Source organism: Danio rerio, chromosome 16 (assembly GCF_052040795.2).
Source record: "Danio rerio strain M-AB ecotype USA chromosome 16, GRCz13ab, whole genome shotgun sequence".
In the NCBI taxonomy this organism is placed as follows: Eukaryota; Metazoa; Chordata; class Actinopteri; order Cypriniformes; family Danionidae; genus Danio; species Danio rerio.
In genome coordinates, this window is record NC_141036.1 from 25,918,895 (window position 1) to 25,933,855 (window position 14,961).

Sequence of the window (14,961 nt, forward strand, 5' to 3'; positions counted from 1 at the left end):
AACCACATAGTAAAGTGTATAATGCACTGTAAAAAGTGTTACTTAAATAAAACTTAAAAAAATTAAGGCAACATTTTCCAATTACTTTTTGTAAGTTTAGTGAACTTGTTATTTTGATTTGGTAAAAATCAATATTATTATTTTACCGTTTGCAAAAAAATTAAGTAGAGTCTACAATATAAAGCAAAATTTTTTAGTTTAACCAAAGTGTTAAAGATCAGTATATTGATCAAATAATACTTAATTAAAATAAGTAACATTTAAAATAAAAAAATGAATTTATTTGATTTTAATTAAATCATTTTCTCTATTACTCTTAGTTTATACAAATTATTTTTTAATTCAACTTTAATAAGGAAAGAGAGGTATTTGTCAAATGTTTATTACTCTAACATTTGCCATACATAAACAACTGGGTGCACTTATTATAAATTTATAATCAAAAGTTTCTATAATCAATTTTATTGTTAATGTTGTAAACATTAACATTACAAATTACAGAAACTTCTAACCTCATCTTTAAGCGCAGCATAGAAGACCTTTAAATGCAATCTGTACACTAACAATAAAATACAGTGAATCTTGACCTGAGCAATATACATAAACAGACTAGCTTAAGTGCACAGTACAGTACATTTTCAGATGTACTACAACATTGAAATAAAAAAATAAAGTGCATCTGATCTCAGCATTTGACATAACAAAACAAACTTTGCCCCATATATACAAAAGCAAATCAAATGCCCATATTTGCTGCAGACTTATCCAGAAACTGAAGAAGTCGGTGCGTGACTACCACATTGTTCCAAGTCAAACTGTCCATTGAACAAAAGTGATGAAGCAAAGAAACAGAACCTCTGAGCGGCAACTAATTAACTAACTCAGAAGTTTTTGTGTCATGAATCAGGAGGAAGACTTTGGACGCAGTGTGTCAAGTCCCACAAAATGTCTTTGAAACACCTGAAATGTTTTGCTAAGTTGTAGTGGATACTGCAAGTTCATAGCCATGGCGTGGTTTCCAAGACGAGTAAGCACAGGGATGCCCTCAATGATGATGCCCACCACATCTGGAACACGGCAGACATATATCTGCATATTGCGCATTTTCAAGTCTTCATAGACACTGCTCTCTGTTTTTCCCTGTATGAGAATAAACAGAACAATAAGTGGCAAAACTGAAAAAGCCATTCTGACAGTTATATTGTCAGATGATTATGATTTTTGCATAATGTAAAACAAGGATTTTACTTTTGTGAAACTGCAGTTAAAAATGACATTATTTTTTAAATCAAGTCTACAAGCAACTAAAAGTCCAAAAGGTTAACTTGGGACCCTGGTTCCTGCATATTCATTTAGGTGTTTGTAGGCGTGTTTCGAATGTTTGACAGAGCTCCATCTTTGTACTATAATTCAGTCAGACATAAGATTGATATCTGAGGAATGTGTGCCTTTCCCAAAAAAGTCAAACTATGCTTTTTAAACAATACTTACATAGTAGTCAGAGATCAGCTTTTGCCCACTCTCTCCCGTGTATTCAATGAGGCATCTCAGAGCCACATCTCTCTTCCTCACCTCAGAGGTACTTGAATCCTATAGTTGGTAAGTGAATAATGAAAAAACTGAATATTGCAGGCAATATAACTACAAACGTAAAATGTCATTATCAGTGTGGTTCTGTACAACCTATTCAACAGAGTTCAACTCTATCTATCTATCTATCTATCTATCTATCTATCTATCTATCTATCTATCTATCTATCTATCTATCTATCTATCTATCTATCTATCTATCTATCTATATATATATATATATATATATATATATATATACATATACATACATACATACATATATACACACACACAGACACGCACATATACATATATACACAAATAACACATATATATATATATATATATATATATATATATATATATATATATATATATATATATATATATATATATATATATATATATATATATATATATATACACACATACGCACATACATATACACAGACTCAGAGACACACACACACGCCTTTTTTATATTTACCCTTAAAATGAATGACTTTGTTTTGCACTATTTACCTATTAGGCAAGATGAGTAAATAAAGTACTTGTTGCATAAACATGCATCAGCCACATTGTTACCATGTTTGCCTTACCTGTATCAGTTCCAATAACTCCAATTGATGTTTTCATCAGTCGCTGCACCCTTCGCACTAAACAGGTCAAGAAGTTTTGGAGTGTATTTGTCCAGCTGGGACATAAAAACCGATTCTTGTGGAACACCAGTACACCATTGGAATTCTTCATTTATCTGTAATACATCAATTGTCTGTTATTTGGAACCAAATGTGTAAAGAATTGGCAACCTTTTATTCCTATGTAATGAAATCCTCCATAAAACATGTGAGGTAAAATTTTCAGTATGTGTTCAGCAAAAAGTGTGTCTAGCATCACATAAACATCTTTGTTCACCATTATTTGCCAAGCAGCATGTCATTGATAAATCATTTACCTGGGCAGGCCATCTTTCTTTAATTTTTGCACATCTAAGCTCTGGACAACCACTTCCATTCTCCCCCAGCTATATGTCCTAGCCATCATGTCATTTATGCTTGTGACATCTCTCTAAAAAAGCGACACAAATTAAAAGAAGAGCTTAGGTAAACATCAGGATCATTGATAATATTGCAATGCAAATAAACAATTAATCTTTTAAATTGAACAAATGATTTAAGGCAAATTAAAATATTTCAAACAAATTATCAAAAGATAAAGTTAAACCTTTAACAATTTTTATGATACATTGCAGAGATAGGTGGTAAAAATATAATGTCCTCATCTTTTTCAATCAAGCAGGAAATACATTTGTGACTACAAACTTAGCCTTAACTTATAACTGACACATGTACGAGTAAGATAGCCCATGCTAGTGGTGTTCTGCTAGCTAATTCGGAAAGAGGCATAACATTTAAGACGAATGATTTGAGACAGAATAATTCACATTCACCAAAGCTATACTAGACAAACAAAATGACAATGTTTTTTGTAAAAGTACACAAAACAAAGTAGAAACATAATCTGGCAATATATCTAACATATTTCGATCCTACGTTTGCGATAGTAGTTTTAAGATTAATGTTAAATTCCGTACTTTCGGCCGCATGGCGCTTGCAAAACTGACAAACAACCGTTACTGTCATGAAAGGCGACTTGTTTACATTTTACAGTGCAATAAATGCGTGTTCAGTCGGCTAAAACCTAACTTTATGCAATGTAAATAGTTACTTACATGTGTTGCACGCAAGTGTGCCGCAAGCCTGCGTTTGAGTGAAGGTCTCGGCCGTTAGATCGCCCCCTGGAGGCTGGCTGCAGTACAAGTCATAAAGCCCGCCTCCTCCGTGTTAATGAAGGAGACTTGAGCCCAAATAACAAAATTTATTACACTTGCAATAAAATGTCCCGAAAGATGGTTCTGGTCGATTAAGGCACTGGTTATTGTGCTGAAATAGGTGCAGATCTTCATTTTTGTAAAAAGTTTGTTTTTAGCAGTAATTAAATGCTGGGTGTGTCATCGTGATTGACAGCTGTGATTGACAGTTTCTCAAAGCAGCGCGTCTGAGCTTCGGCAGAAGACTGAAGTGTTATTATTCGATTTCTGTGTTATTTCACCATGACAAAATGAGTTCAGCAGTAAACTATAGTTTCTGACACATGATCCTGGTGGAACACTGTTTATTCGCTAAGATCAGGGCTTTTTTCGGGCTTTATTAGTTTGCTGATACACGCCTAACCACCCCGATAGCAAAATACACTCGGGCCAGTAGTTCCGGCTAGATTTTCGCCTGCCGGAGACTTACCCCTCAGAGCTCAGACTGACTGATCTGCTGGACCTACTCCGGATGCCTGGACTCACTGTCCGATTCCAGCCCGAGTCAATCGAGCCAGATGCGGCGGCCGAGCGAGCCGGCGCTGCCGCATGCGAGCCGGAATCAACCCGCGACGCGGCGAGTAGGTTATGCGCTGCGGTACGGAGCTGGCGCGATTGAATATATAAAACCCTCATATTTGTTAACGTTATTACATTCATTTTTGTTGATATGACAGCAAACGCATGCTGAGAAGTTCGGGGGGCGTGGTTGATTTTACATAAAGCATTTGGTTGGAAGCTCGACTCCGCTCATTTTCGCGGCTCCTCCTCTGGCTCCATCAGACAGTCCTTCTGCGCATGTCACGGCTCCAATTTCAGCAGTCTTTTGCGACAGTTTGTGCCCGTCAAGCAGGTGTTTTGCCCTCAAGGCGTTCAATGGGAAAAGGGGCTGTCGCGTCGTCCATATTTTTTACAGTCATTGGTTGCACGTTGTATAAAGCCCTCAAAAACTCCACAGAACGTCGAAACTGGTCCGGTACAGGTATGAACAACGGTGTCGTTGCTCTGCATGCGTGCTGCGTCATGTGGGCGGGTCGTGAAGTTTTACTTTGGATAAAAACACTTAAATAGAGTTTTGTAGAAGCAATTTATTTTGAAGGTCAGTAAAACACAATTTTTTGATGGGTAATAATAAGTTACAAAAACAATCGCAATTTTTACTTATGTAAAACAAATTAATTCAAAATGGAAAGGTAATCAATTTATTGCAAGAAATATACTTTTTAAAATTAATTCCTATGGACAACACCCTTGAAGAACTTTTTACAGTGTGCTTTATTAAAGTTCACTCTTCATCCGCGGAATAATAGTCCTCCTGACCGGATAAGCAGTGCAGGTGTGGCGGTAGCCCCTGCTCCTCCTCCAGATGCTCCAGCGCACGGATCTCCTCCAGTATGTCTGCCGGTAAGCTGATCTCCAGCGGCCGCTCCATCAGCAGCAGTTTCCGGCAGTAGTGTCTCTCGGTGCGGTCTACGGGCTTCGGAGGGAAAAGCTCGGTGCTCAGCAGGGCTTTGATCGGCCGGTCCCGGAGGTTTATCCGCAACACGCGGTGCAGTCTCCCGGGCACCCGCGGAGGCCGAAAGTCCCACCAGTTCTGCTCGGTTTCCCGCAGGAAGTGCTGCAGGTTCCGCAGCTTCAGCAGGCTCCGGGGACCGCGGGTGGGGAAGCGCAGCTCGTGCTTGAGCTCGAAGTCTTCTATCCAGTCCCAGTGCTTGGGTCTGGTCCTTCGTTTGACTTGTCGGCGGAAGGCCTGCAGCTGCTGGTATTTGCTGTGGATGTAGGAGCAGCACTCGTTTATCTGGGCCGCGATGGACCTCACAGTTCTCGCAATCGTCTTCGCCATCGTGCGCTGGGAAACAGTGTAAACAGCAGTAAAGTGGAATGTAAGTTTGATAATCCGACAGAGAAATGACGGTTTAAAAGAACCCGCGCGTGTTCCGAGAGTGACGTCAGAGCCAGCAGCACGCGCCTTCCAAAAATGACGTCAATCCCAGCAGCCAGCAGTTGTTGTTACAAGTGATTATTTTCTGTACTTGATGATTTGGGGAACTTACTGTGTTATGAACGCTTTATGACTGTTCGTGACTTTCCTACTCACTTCAGAGATTATAATACTGTTCGTAGAGATATCCCCACTGGTGTAATGCATCTGGGCAATAGTCATATACAATACATTAAAATAATAAACATAATCATTTATGCATCACGGTGGCACAGTGGGTAGCACAATCACCTCACAGCAAGAAGGTCACTGATTCAAGTCCCGGCTGGGTCACAGTCCAATCACATGCGCTTTAGGGGAATTGATCAACTAAACTGGCCGTAGTGTACGAGTGTGTGTGTGTAAATGAGAATGTATGCATGTTTCCCAGTAATGGGTTGCAGCTGGAAGGGCATCCGCTGAGTAAAACATTCTGGATAAGTTGGCGGTTCATTCCACTGTGGCGACCCCTGATTAATAAAGGGAATAAATCGAAAAGGAAATGAATGAATGAACAGATCCATTTAATTCCTCAGCAAAGTCATCGTATTGTTCTGTGAGGCAGATTCTGTTGGGTTGCATTAGTTAATAATGTAGACTGGAGAAAAGCTTGGTTGTTGCCTTATAAATACTTTCTTCCTAATAAAAATAAAGGCATTTTAAAATACTGCAATAAAAATCTCATTTATTTACAAATATGTTGATATTCCGAGTCGTTCTCCAGTTTGTGGTAAGGATGATGAAACTGTAAAACTTTTATTTTGTATGTGTGAATGTGTGAAGTTTTGGTTTGACTTGCATTATTATTTAAACACTCCTCCTATCTTTAAGTTTAAAATAAATTATTTATTATTACATAGATTTTGCACATGAATCTGAAGACTTTATCTTTTTTATTTTGTTAGGAATTTTTGTTTTCCACATTTTCTGATTGAAGTTGACTGCTTAAATCCTTTTGTATGTGCAACAACAAAAAATGTGTCCGATTTTTGTTATTACAGTTGAAGTCAGAATTATTAGCCCCCCTGTTTATTTTTCCCCTGTTTATTTACAGGTGACATTACCTGCTGTTAATGTCACTTGTATTTTCCCTCTCTTGTATCTCTCCTATATTGATCTCCTGATTGTAATTGTATATTTTCATTCATGAATTTACTAAAATAATTGAAAACATTTTTGCAACAAGCGATACAAGTGAACCATTCTATCTTTCGGATGAGACATTAAACCGAGGTCCCAAATCTCTGTGCTCGTTAAAAATCCCAGGATATCCTTGGAAAACAAGTAGGGGTTTAACCCTGGCATCCTGGCCAAATCTGCCCAATGGCCTCTGTCCATCATGGCCTCCTGACCATCCCCATATCATCACTGTCTTCATCACTCTGTCTCCTCTCCACCAATCAGCTGGTTTGCAGTCTGGTGCAGTATGGCTGCTGTCGCCTAATCCAAGTGGATGCTGCATACTGGTGGAGGATGAGGAGATTCCCCTCAATGTGCGCTTTGAGTGCCCAGAAAAGCGCTATATAGATGTGAGGAATTAATATTATTGTTATCATATAGTTTAGATTATGTATTACAATACCCATAAAATTGTGTGTACAACTCTTTGTTAATGAATGCAACAGAATACTAGTAACTAGTAAACTGATCAACTGTAATAAATACTTTAACATTAGTGTAAACTGTGATGCATTGTGATTATAGTGTAGAAAACTGAAGCATTGTATTGTACCACAGCAACAATAAATATACACCAGTTTAATTCAAGTAATTAGCTATAGTATGCATCCAAACACGGTATTTACATTTTTTCATGCAACATAACTATACAGTATCTACCTCGATGACAGGCAAATATATTTTATTTCAGCAGAAAAATCGTCCCTCTTCATGATATAAGACAGCACATGTCCAGCATATGTGGTTATTTTTTATTTGTATATTCCTTTGAAATATGGTATAAATCCTATGAATACGGACTTTCATTAATGTCTCCCATTCAGTATTTTGTTTTACTTCCTGCCCTCCATCTTGATTTCATGAGTCATTAGAACCACATGAAAACAACACATTGGAATATTCATTCCAAAATGGCCACCGCATGACACTTGCGGCATCTAGTGGCTGTTTCCCAAGTAGCAACAGAGTGTCGCCTCTTGGTGATTCTCTTTGGTATGGTTCAAAATACTATAGTATTCTGTAAATTACTATTGTATTTTACATGAGGGAGGTTAGTATGAAAGAATGTATAGTACAGTATAGAAATAGTGCAGGAAATGTAGTACTAAAAGTAAGTGCAAGATCTGTGCAAATCTGTAGAGAAGCTGTTTATATTGCAGGTTAAAACTGCAAAGGTGACTCTTCATGCTGAAAATGTTCTTTAGATTATTAAAAGGTTTTTTCAACTGTGAAAAAAATGTTCTTTGAAACATGGCATCACTTCGAAACCTTTGTTGTAAGAAATTAAATAATAATTCCACATCAAGTTATTTTAAATCGTTTATTTGACAGTAATTTCTCATACAGATCATTGCTTTAATTTTATTCTGAGTTATAGATCACAGTGTGATATATGTATAGGATATGTATAAGAGATTATATGAGGTTAAGCCACTGGGCTTGCATTCAATATAAGTGTGTGTGAGTTTTTTCATGTGCAAGCTACTTTAGCCAGTCGGTATGACTTCTTTATATCTGAGGAGGCCTGTGGACAGATTCATGCACTCTCTGGACGACAAGGGAGCACTCCACAAAGTTGAGGCGATTGTCATGATCAGTATCGGCATCTTGCATCCATTGCTGGGTCACCATTGGGGTCAGAGTCTAATGTAGAAAGAGAGAGAGTTAGAACTAATGTAGAACTAATCATTAATATAATGACACACTTCTTTTAATAATTTTTATTTAATTATATATTTTTTTATTTTTTTATTTATCTGTCTATCCAACCATCCATCCATTCCTCCATTCCTCCATTCATTTATTTATTTATTTATTTATTTATTTATTTATTTGTTTGTTTGTTTGTTTGTTTGTTTATTTCAAGGCCCTAAAGTCTTAAGTCTGTATTTCTCATGCCTAGTTGTAGTAATGTATTGCTTGAGCCAATATAATTAATGGACATGAGTGACAGTACTCGCTCAGTGCACCAGTCTACCAGATGCAGTGCCCCAACATTAATGAAAACAATAGAATGTACAACCCACTAGAATGCTACATGAGTAATTTATACATGTGAACACATATAACAGAAAATTAACATCAATAAACTTCTGAATATACAGCGGTCAGCATATATAAGTCCACCCCTCACAAAAACTCTCTTTTAAATTCATATTTTTAATAGGAAGCTAGACAATATTATATTTGTGCATATACATCAGATTAGTCAGTACTGAAGCCATATCTGGAGCTTATCTAACAAAATAGCTCACGATAATGGTCTAAAAACTAGAACACTCAAATTTATATATTCTAGAAAAATATTAAATACAAATTAAAAAAAAAAGAGGAAAATCAAGAGAAGCAAAAATTATAAAAATTTAGTTGAAATCTTGTAGGTTGTAATTTATTTGTGCAATAGTTTGCTAGAATTTAATTTTATTATCTTTCAATTTCTAAATAAGCTTGGTGACTAAAATATTATTTTAATAAATATATCTCGGCCGGAAATTCATTGTATTTCTAATATCAACACACTTCTAGATTCCCATTGTTGCACATTTCTGCTGTGTAATTGGTTCTTATAATATAGAGTAAATAAGTCCAGAGCTTATCATTGTTATTGACATAAATTTTATTGTGATTTGATATCAATTCTCATTTTATCGTTTAATTGTTTGCAATCACTTATGTAAAAAAAGAAGCAAATCATGGGATATTTTTTTTAAGTGCAAGAAAAGCTAATTATTTATTACACATGCAGTTGAAGTCAGAATTATTAGCGCCCCTGTTTATTTTTTTCCCAAAGTTTTAAAGAGAGCACATTTTTTCAACACATTTGTAAACAAACTATTATGTTTAAAAATGTGTTGGTATTAACTCATTTCTAATAACTAGTTTATTTTTATCTTAGCCATGATGACAGTAAATAATATTTACTAGATATTCTTCAAGACACTTCTATACAGCTTAAAGTTAAATTTAAAGACTTAATTGTGTTAACTAGGCAGGTTAGGGTAATGGTTAGGGAAATTTGACAAATCATTGTATAATAATGGTTTGTTCTGACTATGAAATAAAAATATAGCTTTAAGGTGCTAATAATTTTGACCTTAAAATCTTTTTTTTAAACTGCTTTTATTCTAGCTAAAATAAAACAATTAAGACTTTGTCCAAAAGAAAAAATATTAACAGACATACTATCAAAATTTCCTTGCTTATGATCATTTGAGAAAAAAAAAATATATATATATATATTTTTTCTTTTATATATATATATATATATATATATATATATATATATATATATATATATATATATATATATATATATATATATATATATATATATATATATATATATATATATATATAAAAGAAACAAAAATTTAAAGGGGGGCTAGTAGTTCTTTGCTGATTTTTGAATTTGTTTAATGAATATATCACACCTGGATATCTCCTCCGAACTCAAACCTCATCAAGTCAAAGAACCTTGTTCCGTCCAGAAGTATGTTGCCAGAATCAGTGTAGTGAGTGCAGACCTGCTCTCCATAAGTATTCTGAACAGGCCCATTATCTATTATGTAAAGAAAGGGAATCAAATTAAAGCAAATAGGAAAAAGACACAAAAAAAAAAAAACAAAAAAAAACTGTGACCTGTGAGCTGTGATTGATCACTCACCCTGAGCGTTCACCACCGCTGCTAGGAGACACAAACTCAACACTGCCGCCAGCTGGACAAACTGCGCCATTGTTGCAGAGATTTTACAAAAACGAAACTGCTAGACGAATAGCTGGAGAAAAACAACAAACAAAAGGAACTTACTCAAAAAGAAATCTAAAAGCAGTGGTTGTCATTAGACGTTTGTTTTAAATGTCCTCGTATTAAAGTACAGTGCTCTGTGATATAATTGAGAATCAGGCCCGTAGCTAGCCTGGTGAAAGGGGTGGTTCTTTTTTCTCAAAAAGTGGACCTTTTTACATTTATACGCCTCATTTTCTATATAGTTATGAGATTTAAATACTGTATTTTTTTGCATTAAACTTCATTGTGTTTTTAGTAAACATGGTAATCGACAAGGGTAATTACAGAATTCTTCAACATTGACTTGGTTAGGTGTGTATAGTATAGCATGGTTGAAAACAATATAAAACAAAATAAAAAAAATGCAAATTATATAAATGTACACGTAAATAAACACACATATATATATATAAATAAATAGAATAATATATAAAAATATATACAGAATAAAAGTTACTTTTGAAATATTTTCTCAACAATACAGTAGTTTTCTTGCACAGCTTTTCGTTGGACTCATGAAAAATATTTTAGCATTAGCCAGAACTGATTAGCTGAAGTCACAACAGCCAACAGAGGATTCTGCTTGGTCTTAAGGCTTTTTTGATGGGTTATTTTCACCATGATGGCATAGCAGTCAAAATAGGACAAATGAGCTCATGTTTGAGACAAATTCTGAACCATTGTTAGTGAGGGGTGAGTCTTCCAAACCACCCGAATCTCCCTGGCTATAGGCCTGAGAAAACTCTTCACAAATAACACAAATACTAAGGAAGTAAATGAAAGAAATAAGCCTTGTTCTATGTGGAATATTTGATATTACCTCTGTAATAAAAAAATAAAAAACACAACGTCAGATGTCCCCTATTTACATAGAAGAATAGTTTTGGAATATTTATCAAGAAAAGCACTTCATAAAAAATAATCAGTTTACTAGTACAGAGATAAACTTAATAAAAATGTATGGTAACACTTTATTTTGATGGTCCATGTGAGTATCAGTATCTTCTTAATATCTGTTGATACTTCTCCTTCAATAGACATTTAATTGACTGTAAGAAACTTTGCTAGTACATGTCAACTTACACTTGTTTACTTCCTCAATATTTCTTCCCATCAATGTAATACAATCATTTAGCAAAGAATGTGGAGGTGTGATTTCTTTTCAATGTTCACTGATGTGGATTAAGCAGTCGGGCCAGTTCTACAAGCTTTTGTTCAAAGCAAAGGCCAGTTGCAATGACATTACACATCCAGTGCACAATGTTACTGTAAAAAGCAGTCAACAATTTAAAAGCTCTTTCTGCTAATGTTTTTTTCTTGCTTGCTTGCATTTTTGTGTGGAAAAGACTATGTTTGTAATGCATTTGGAAAGAGATGCAATAAAGTGAATGAAGACCGATTCTCTTTCTCAATATTATGCATGTTGCAAACTGACAAATTTAATATGAGGGGCTACATTTTTCATCATATATCAAAACTGTATCATATATCAGTATGTTGATATTAAGTTGTTCATATACACTTGAAGGCAGAAGCAGTTTAACCAATTATGGAGCCCTAGCATTGAAATTCAAAACACTCTTTCTCTATAGCTGTTTTTTTTTTCTCTGTAGATTTTTCTCTGTAGATCTTTAGTTTGAAATAAACTGCTTGTTAAACCATGTATTTTCAGTGGAACCTTTATCTTTTTGATGTAAAATTAAATACATTCAATTGCACCAATGTGAAGTTAATTAGCCATATTTGTGAATCTTAATGCCATATCTGTAATTGGTTAAGTCCGCCCCTGCATGAATGCAAAATTATTAGCAGTCATGTGAAACAGTAATTCTTTATCCAATATTTATTATTGATCTTTAACACAGCAAAGACAATTTTCACTGTATTTTCTAGTATATATATATATATATATATATATATATATATTTTTTTTTTTCTACCAGATAAAGTGCTTTTTCTTTTAGTTTGGCTGGAATATAAACACTACTGGTCAGAGGTTTGGGGTCAGTTTTTTTTTTTTTTTTTAAGAAAATTATTGTGTTATCAAGACGGCATTTATAAGATGTAAAAAAAAAAAAAAAAGTTAAATTGTTAGATATTTGTTAAAATAACTGCTACATTTTTATTTTAATTGCTAAATAACTGCTTATGGTGTGTAGTTTCAAATTTAAATATTACTCCAGTCATTTGCTTTTATTACTATTATATTAATAATAATAAAAATATTAATGATAGTAGTAATCATAATTATTATTAATATTACAATTTGTTATTAATATTTACAATTATAAATATCACAGTTTTACTATTTGTACTGTATATTTGATTAATAAATGCAGCTTTGGTGAGCAACATTTAAAAATCCTTCTAACCCCGAACTTTTGACCAGTAATATATAATATTTATTCATTCATTTTCTTTTCAGCTTAGTTCTTTTATTAATCAGGGGTTGCTACAGAGGAATAAACCAACAAATTATCCAGCATGTTTTACGCAGCGGATGCCTTTCCAGCCACAACCCAACACTGGGAAACACCCACACACTCTAAGTTTATTTATTTGACCTGTAGCACATGTCTTTGGACTGTGGGGGAAACCGGAGCACCTGGAGGAAACCCAGGCAAACATGGGGAGAACATGCAAACTCCACACAGAAATGCCACCTGACCCAAGCGGGGCTCGACTATATACTATGTATATAGTAAAAAAGTAAAGTATTTTAAGGTCAGTATTATGATTATTGTTAGATTTCTTTTTTTTTGACTACAGCACAAACAACTCTTATCCAGTTACTTGCCTAACTTAGCGTATAGTCAACCAAATAATGATTAAAATATTATGTGCTGTCATAAGTTAAATTAAAACTAGTTGTTCTATAGAAAAATGCTCTGTCTCTATTAAAAAGCAATTGGCAAATATAAAAATAATTATAAATTAAGGCTTAGAATTTTGCCTTGCATATGCCTTGTGTTTTATAATAATTGTGCCAAATGTATAAGATGAAATAAAGTCACATTAAATCTTAAAGTAGTCTGGAATGACATCTTTTAAAGCAGCACTGCAGCCACTGAATTATAGCAAATATAAAAAAAGTGCCATATTTGGGCTGAACAATATACCGTTTAAGCATCAATATCGCAATGTGTGTATCTGCAATATCGCTGGATTAGAATATTTATTAAAGATTAAAAGATTATTAAATATTATTTTTTAAAGAATACAATATAATAATGGCCATGATTTTTTACATTTGATTGATTGCTCGATTTCTGTTCTTGGATACTGTTACACTCCCCAGAAAACCACAAGGCACTGTTTATTTTTACTTTTATTTTTGCTATGTCATATTTACATTGTAATTTATTGTAAGGCAGATGAACTTCGTAGAAAAAGACTTGATCATCTCGAGTCGATCTAAATTGATGAATTCTTTCCAAATAGACCTATTCAAATCATCTGGTGAAATTAAATTCATATTGCAATATACAGTTAGTCAGAATTATTAGCCCCCCTTTGATTTTTTTATTTATTTTTTAAATATTTCCCAAATGATGTTTAACAGAGCACAGACATTTTCAGAGTATGTCTGATAATATTTTTTCTTTTGGAGAAAGTATTATTTTATTATTATTTTTATTTCGGCTAGAATAAAAGCCGTTTTTAATTTTTTCTGAACTATTTTAAGGTCAAAATTATTAGCCCCTTCAGGCTATTTTTTATTCCGACTCTGTACAGATTAAACTATCGTTATACAATAACTTGCCTAATTACCCTAACCTGCCTAGTTAACCTAATTAAATTAGTTAAGCCTTTAAATGGCACTTTAAGCTGTATAGAAGTGTCTTGAAATATATCTAGTAAAATATTATTTACTTTCATCATGGCAAAGATAAAATAAATCAGTTATTAGAAAATTGTTATAAAAACTATTTTTTTAATCAATGTTTTGAAATGTGCTGAAAAAAAATCTGCTCTTCGTTAAATAGAAATTGGGGAAAAAATAAACAGGGGGACGAATAATTCAGGTGGGCTAATAATTTTGACTTCAACTGTATATTGCAGCAAAACAATTTTGAAATTTAAAAATAAAAATATCTCACAGCCCTATGCCATACCGTACACTTTATTAAACCGTAATAAATACACCATCATTCCATATTTGCAAACTTATATATTAGATTAATAAAAAATGATATAAATCAAATATGCAATAACATCATGATTAAAGTGGATTGGAAAAAAGTGGATGTGTGTAGCTGTTCTTACCTGTTTGAAGTCTGAAGAGAAACTGACAGCTGCTCTGATCGAGGAGAGGAGAAAATCTTTGCATGTGTGATTTACAGATCACCGCCTATTTTCACAACAAATACAATGAGATGGGAGGGATAAACAAGAAACGTTTTGGACGTGCGAGTTACTGATTTGCTGTTTTTTTCTTCCTTGTTCCTGAAGAACATCATGGAACATTTTGAAAATAACAGAGAAATTAGCTGCTTTTTTTCAGTTTTGATGCCAGTGGCACATTTAGCAAAGGTGGCTTTTTGCAACATTAATGCATAAATCAACATTGAT

General features: G+C 34.0%; 1 protein-coding gene and 1 long non-coding RNA gene across 2 annotated transcripts; both read right to left on the reverse strand.

Annotated features, from left to right (window-relative positions):
• Positions 1-371: 371 nt before the first annotated feature.
• On the reverse strand, positions 372-2,640 carry LOC147840272 (uncharacterized). Its single transcript, XR_015511373.1, has 3 exons — positions 2,172-2,640; positions 1,492-1,590; positions 372-1,140 (listed from the first exon to the last, which is right to left on the reverse strand). It is a non-coding gene; the product is annotated as an uncharacterized LOC147840272 (long non-coding RNA).
• A 5,269-nt stretch (positions 2,641-7,909) lies between these two features.
• On the reverse strand, positions 7,910-14,714 carry si:dkey-247k7.2. Its single transcript, NM_001386358.1, is given in 4 exon segments — positions 7,910-8,246; positions 10,034-10,161; positions 10,267-10,378; positions 14,656-14,714. Coding segments are annotated over 3 exon segments (333 nt in total). The 5' UTR covers positions 10,337-10,378; positions 14,656-14,714; the 3' UTR covers positions 7,910-8,111.
• Between the last annotated feature and the right edge of the window lie 247 nt (positions 14,715-14,961).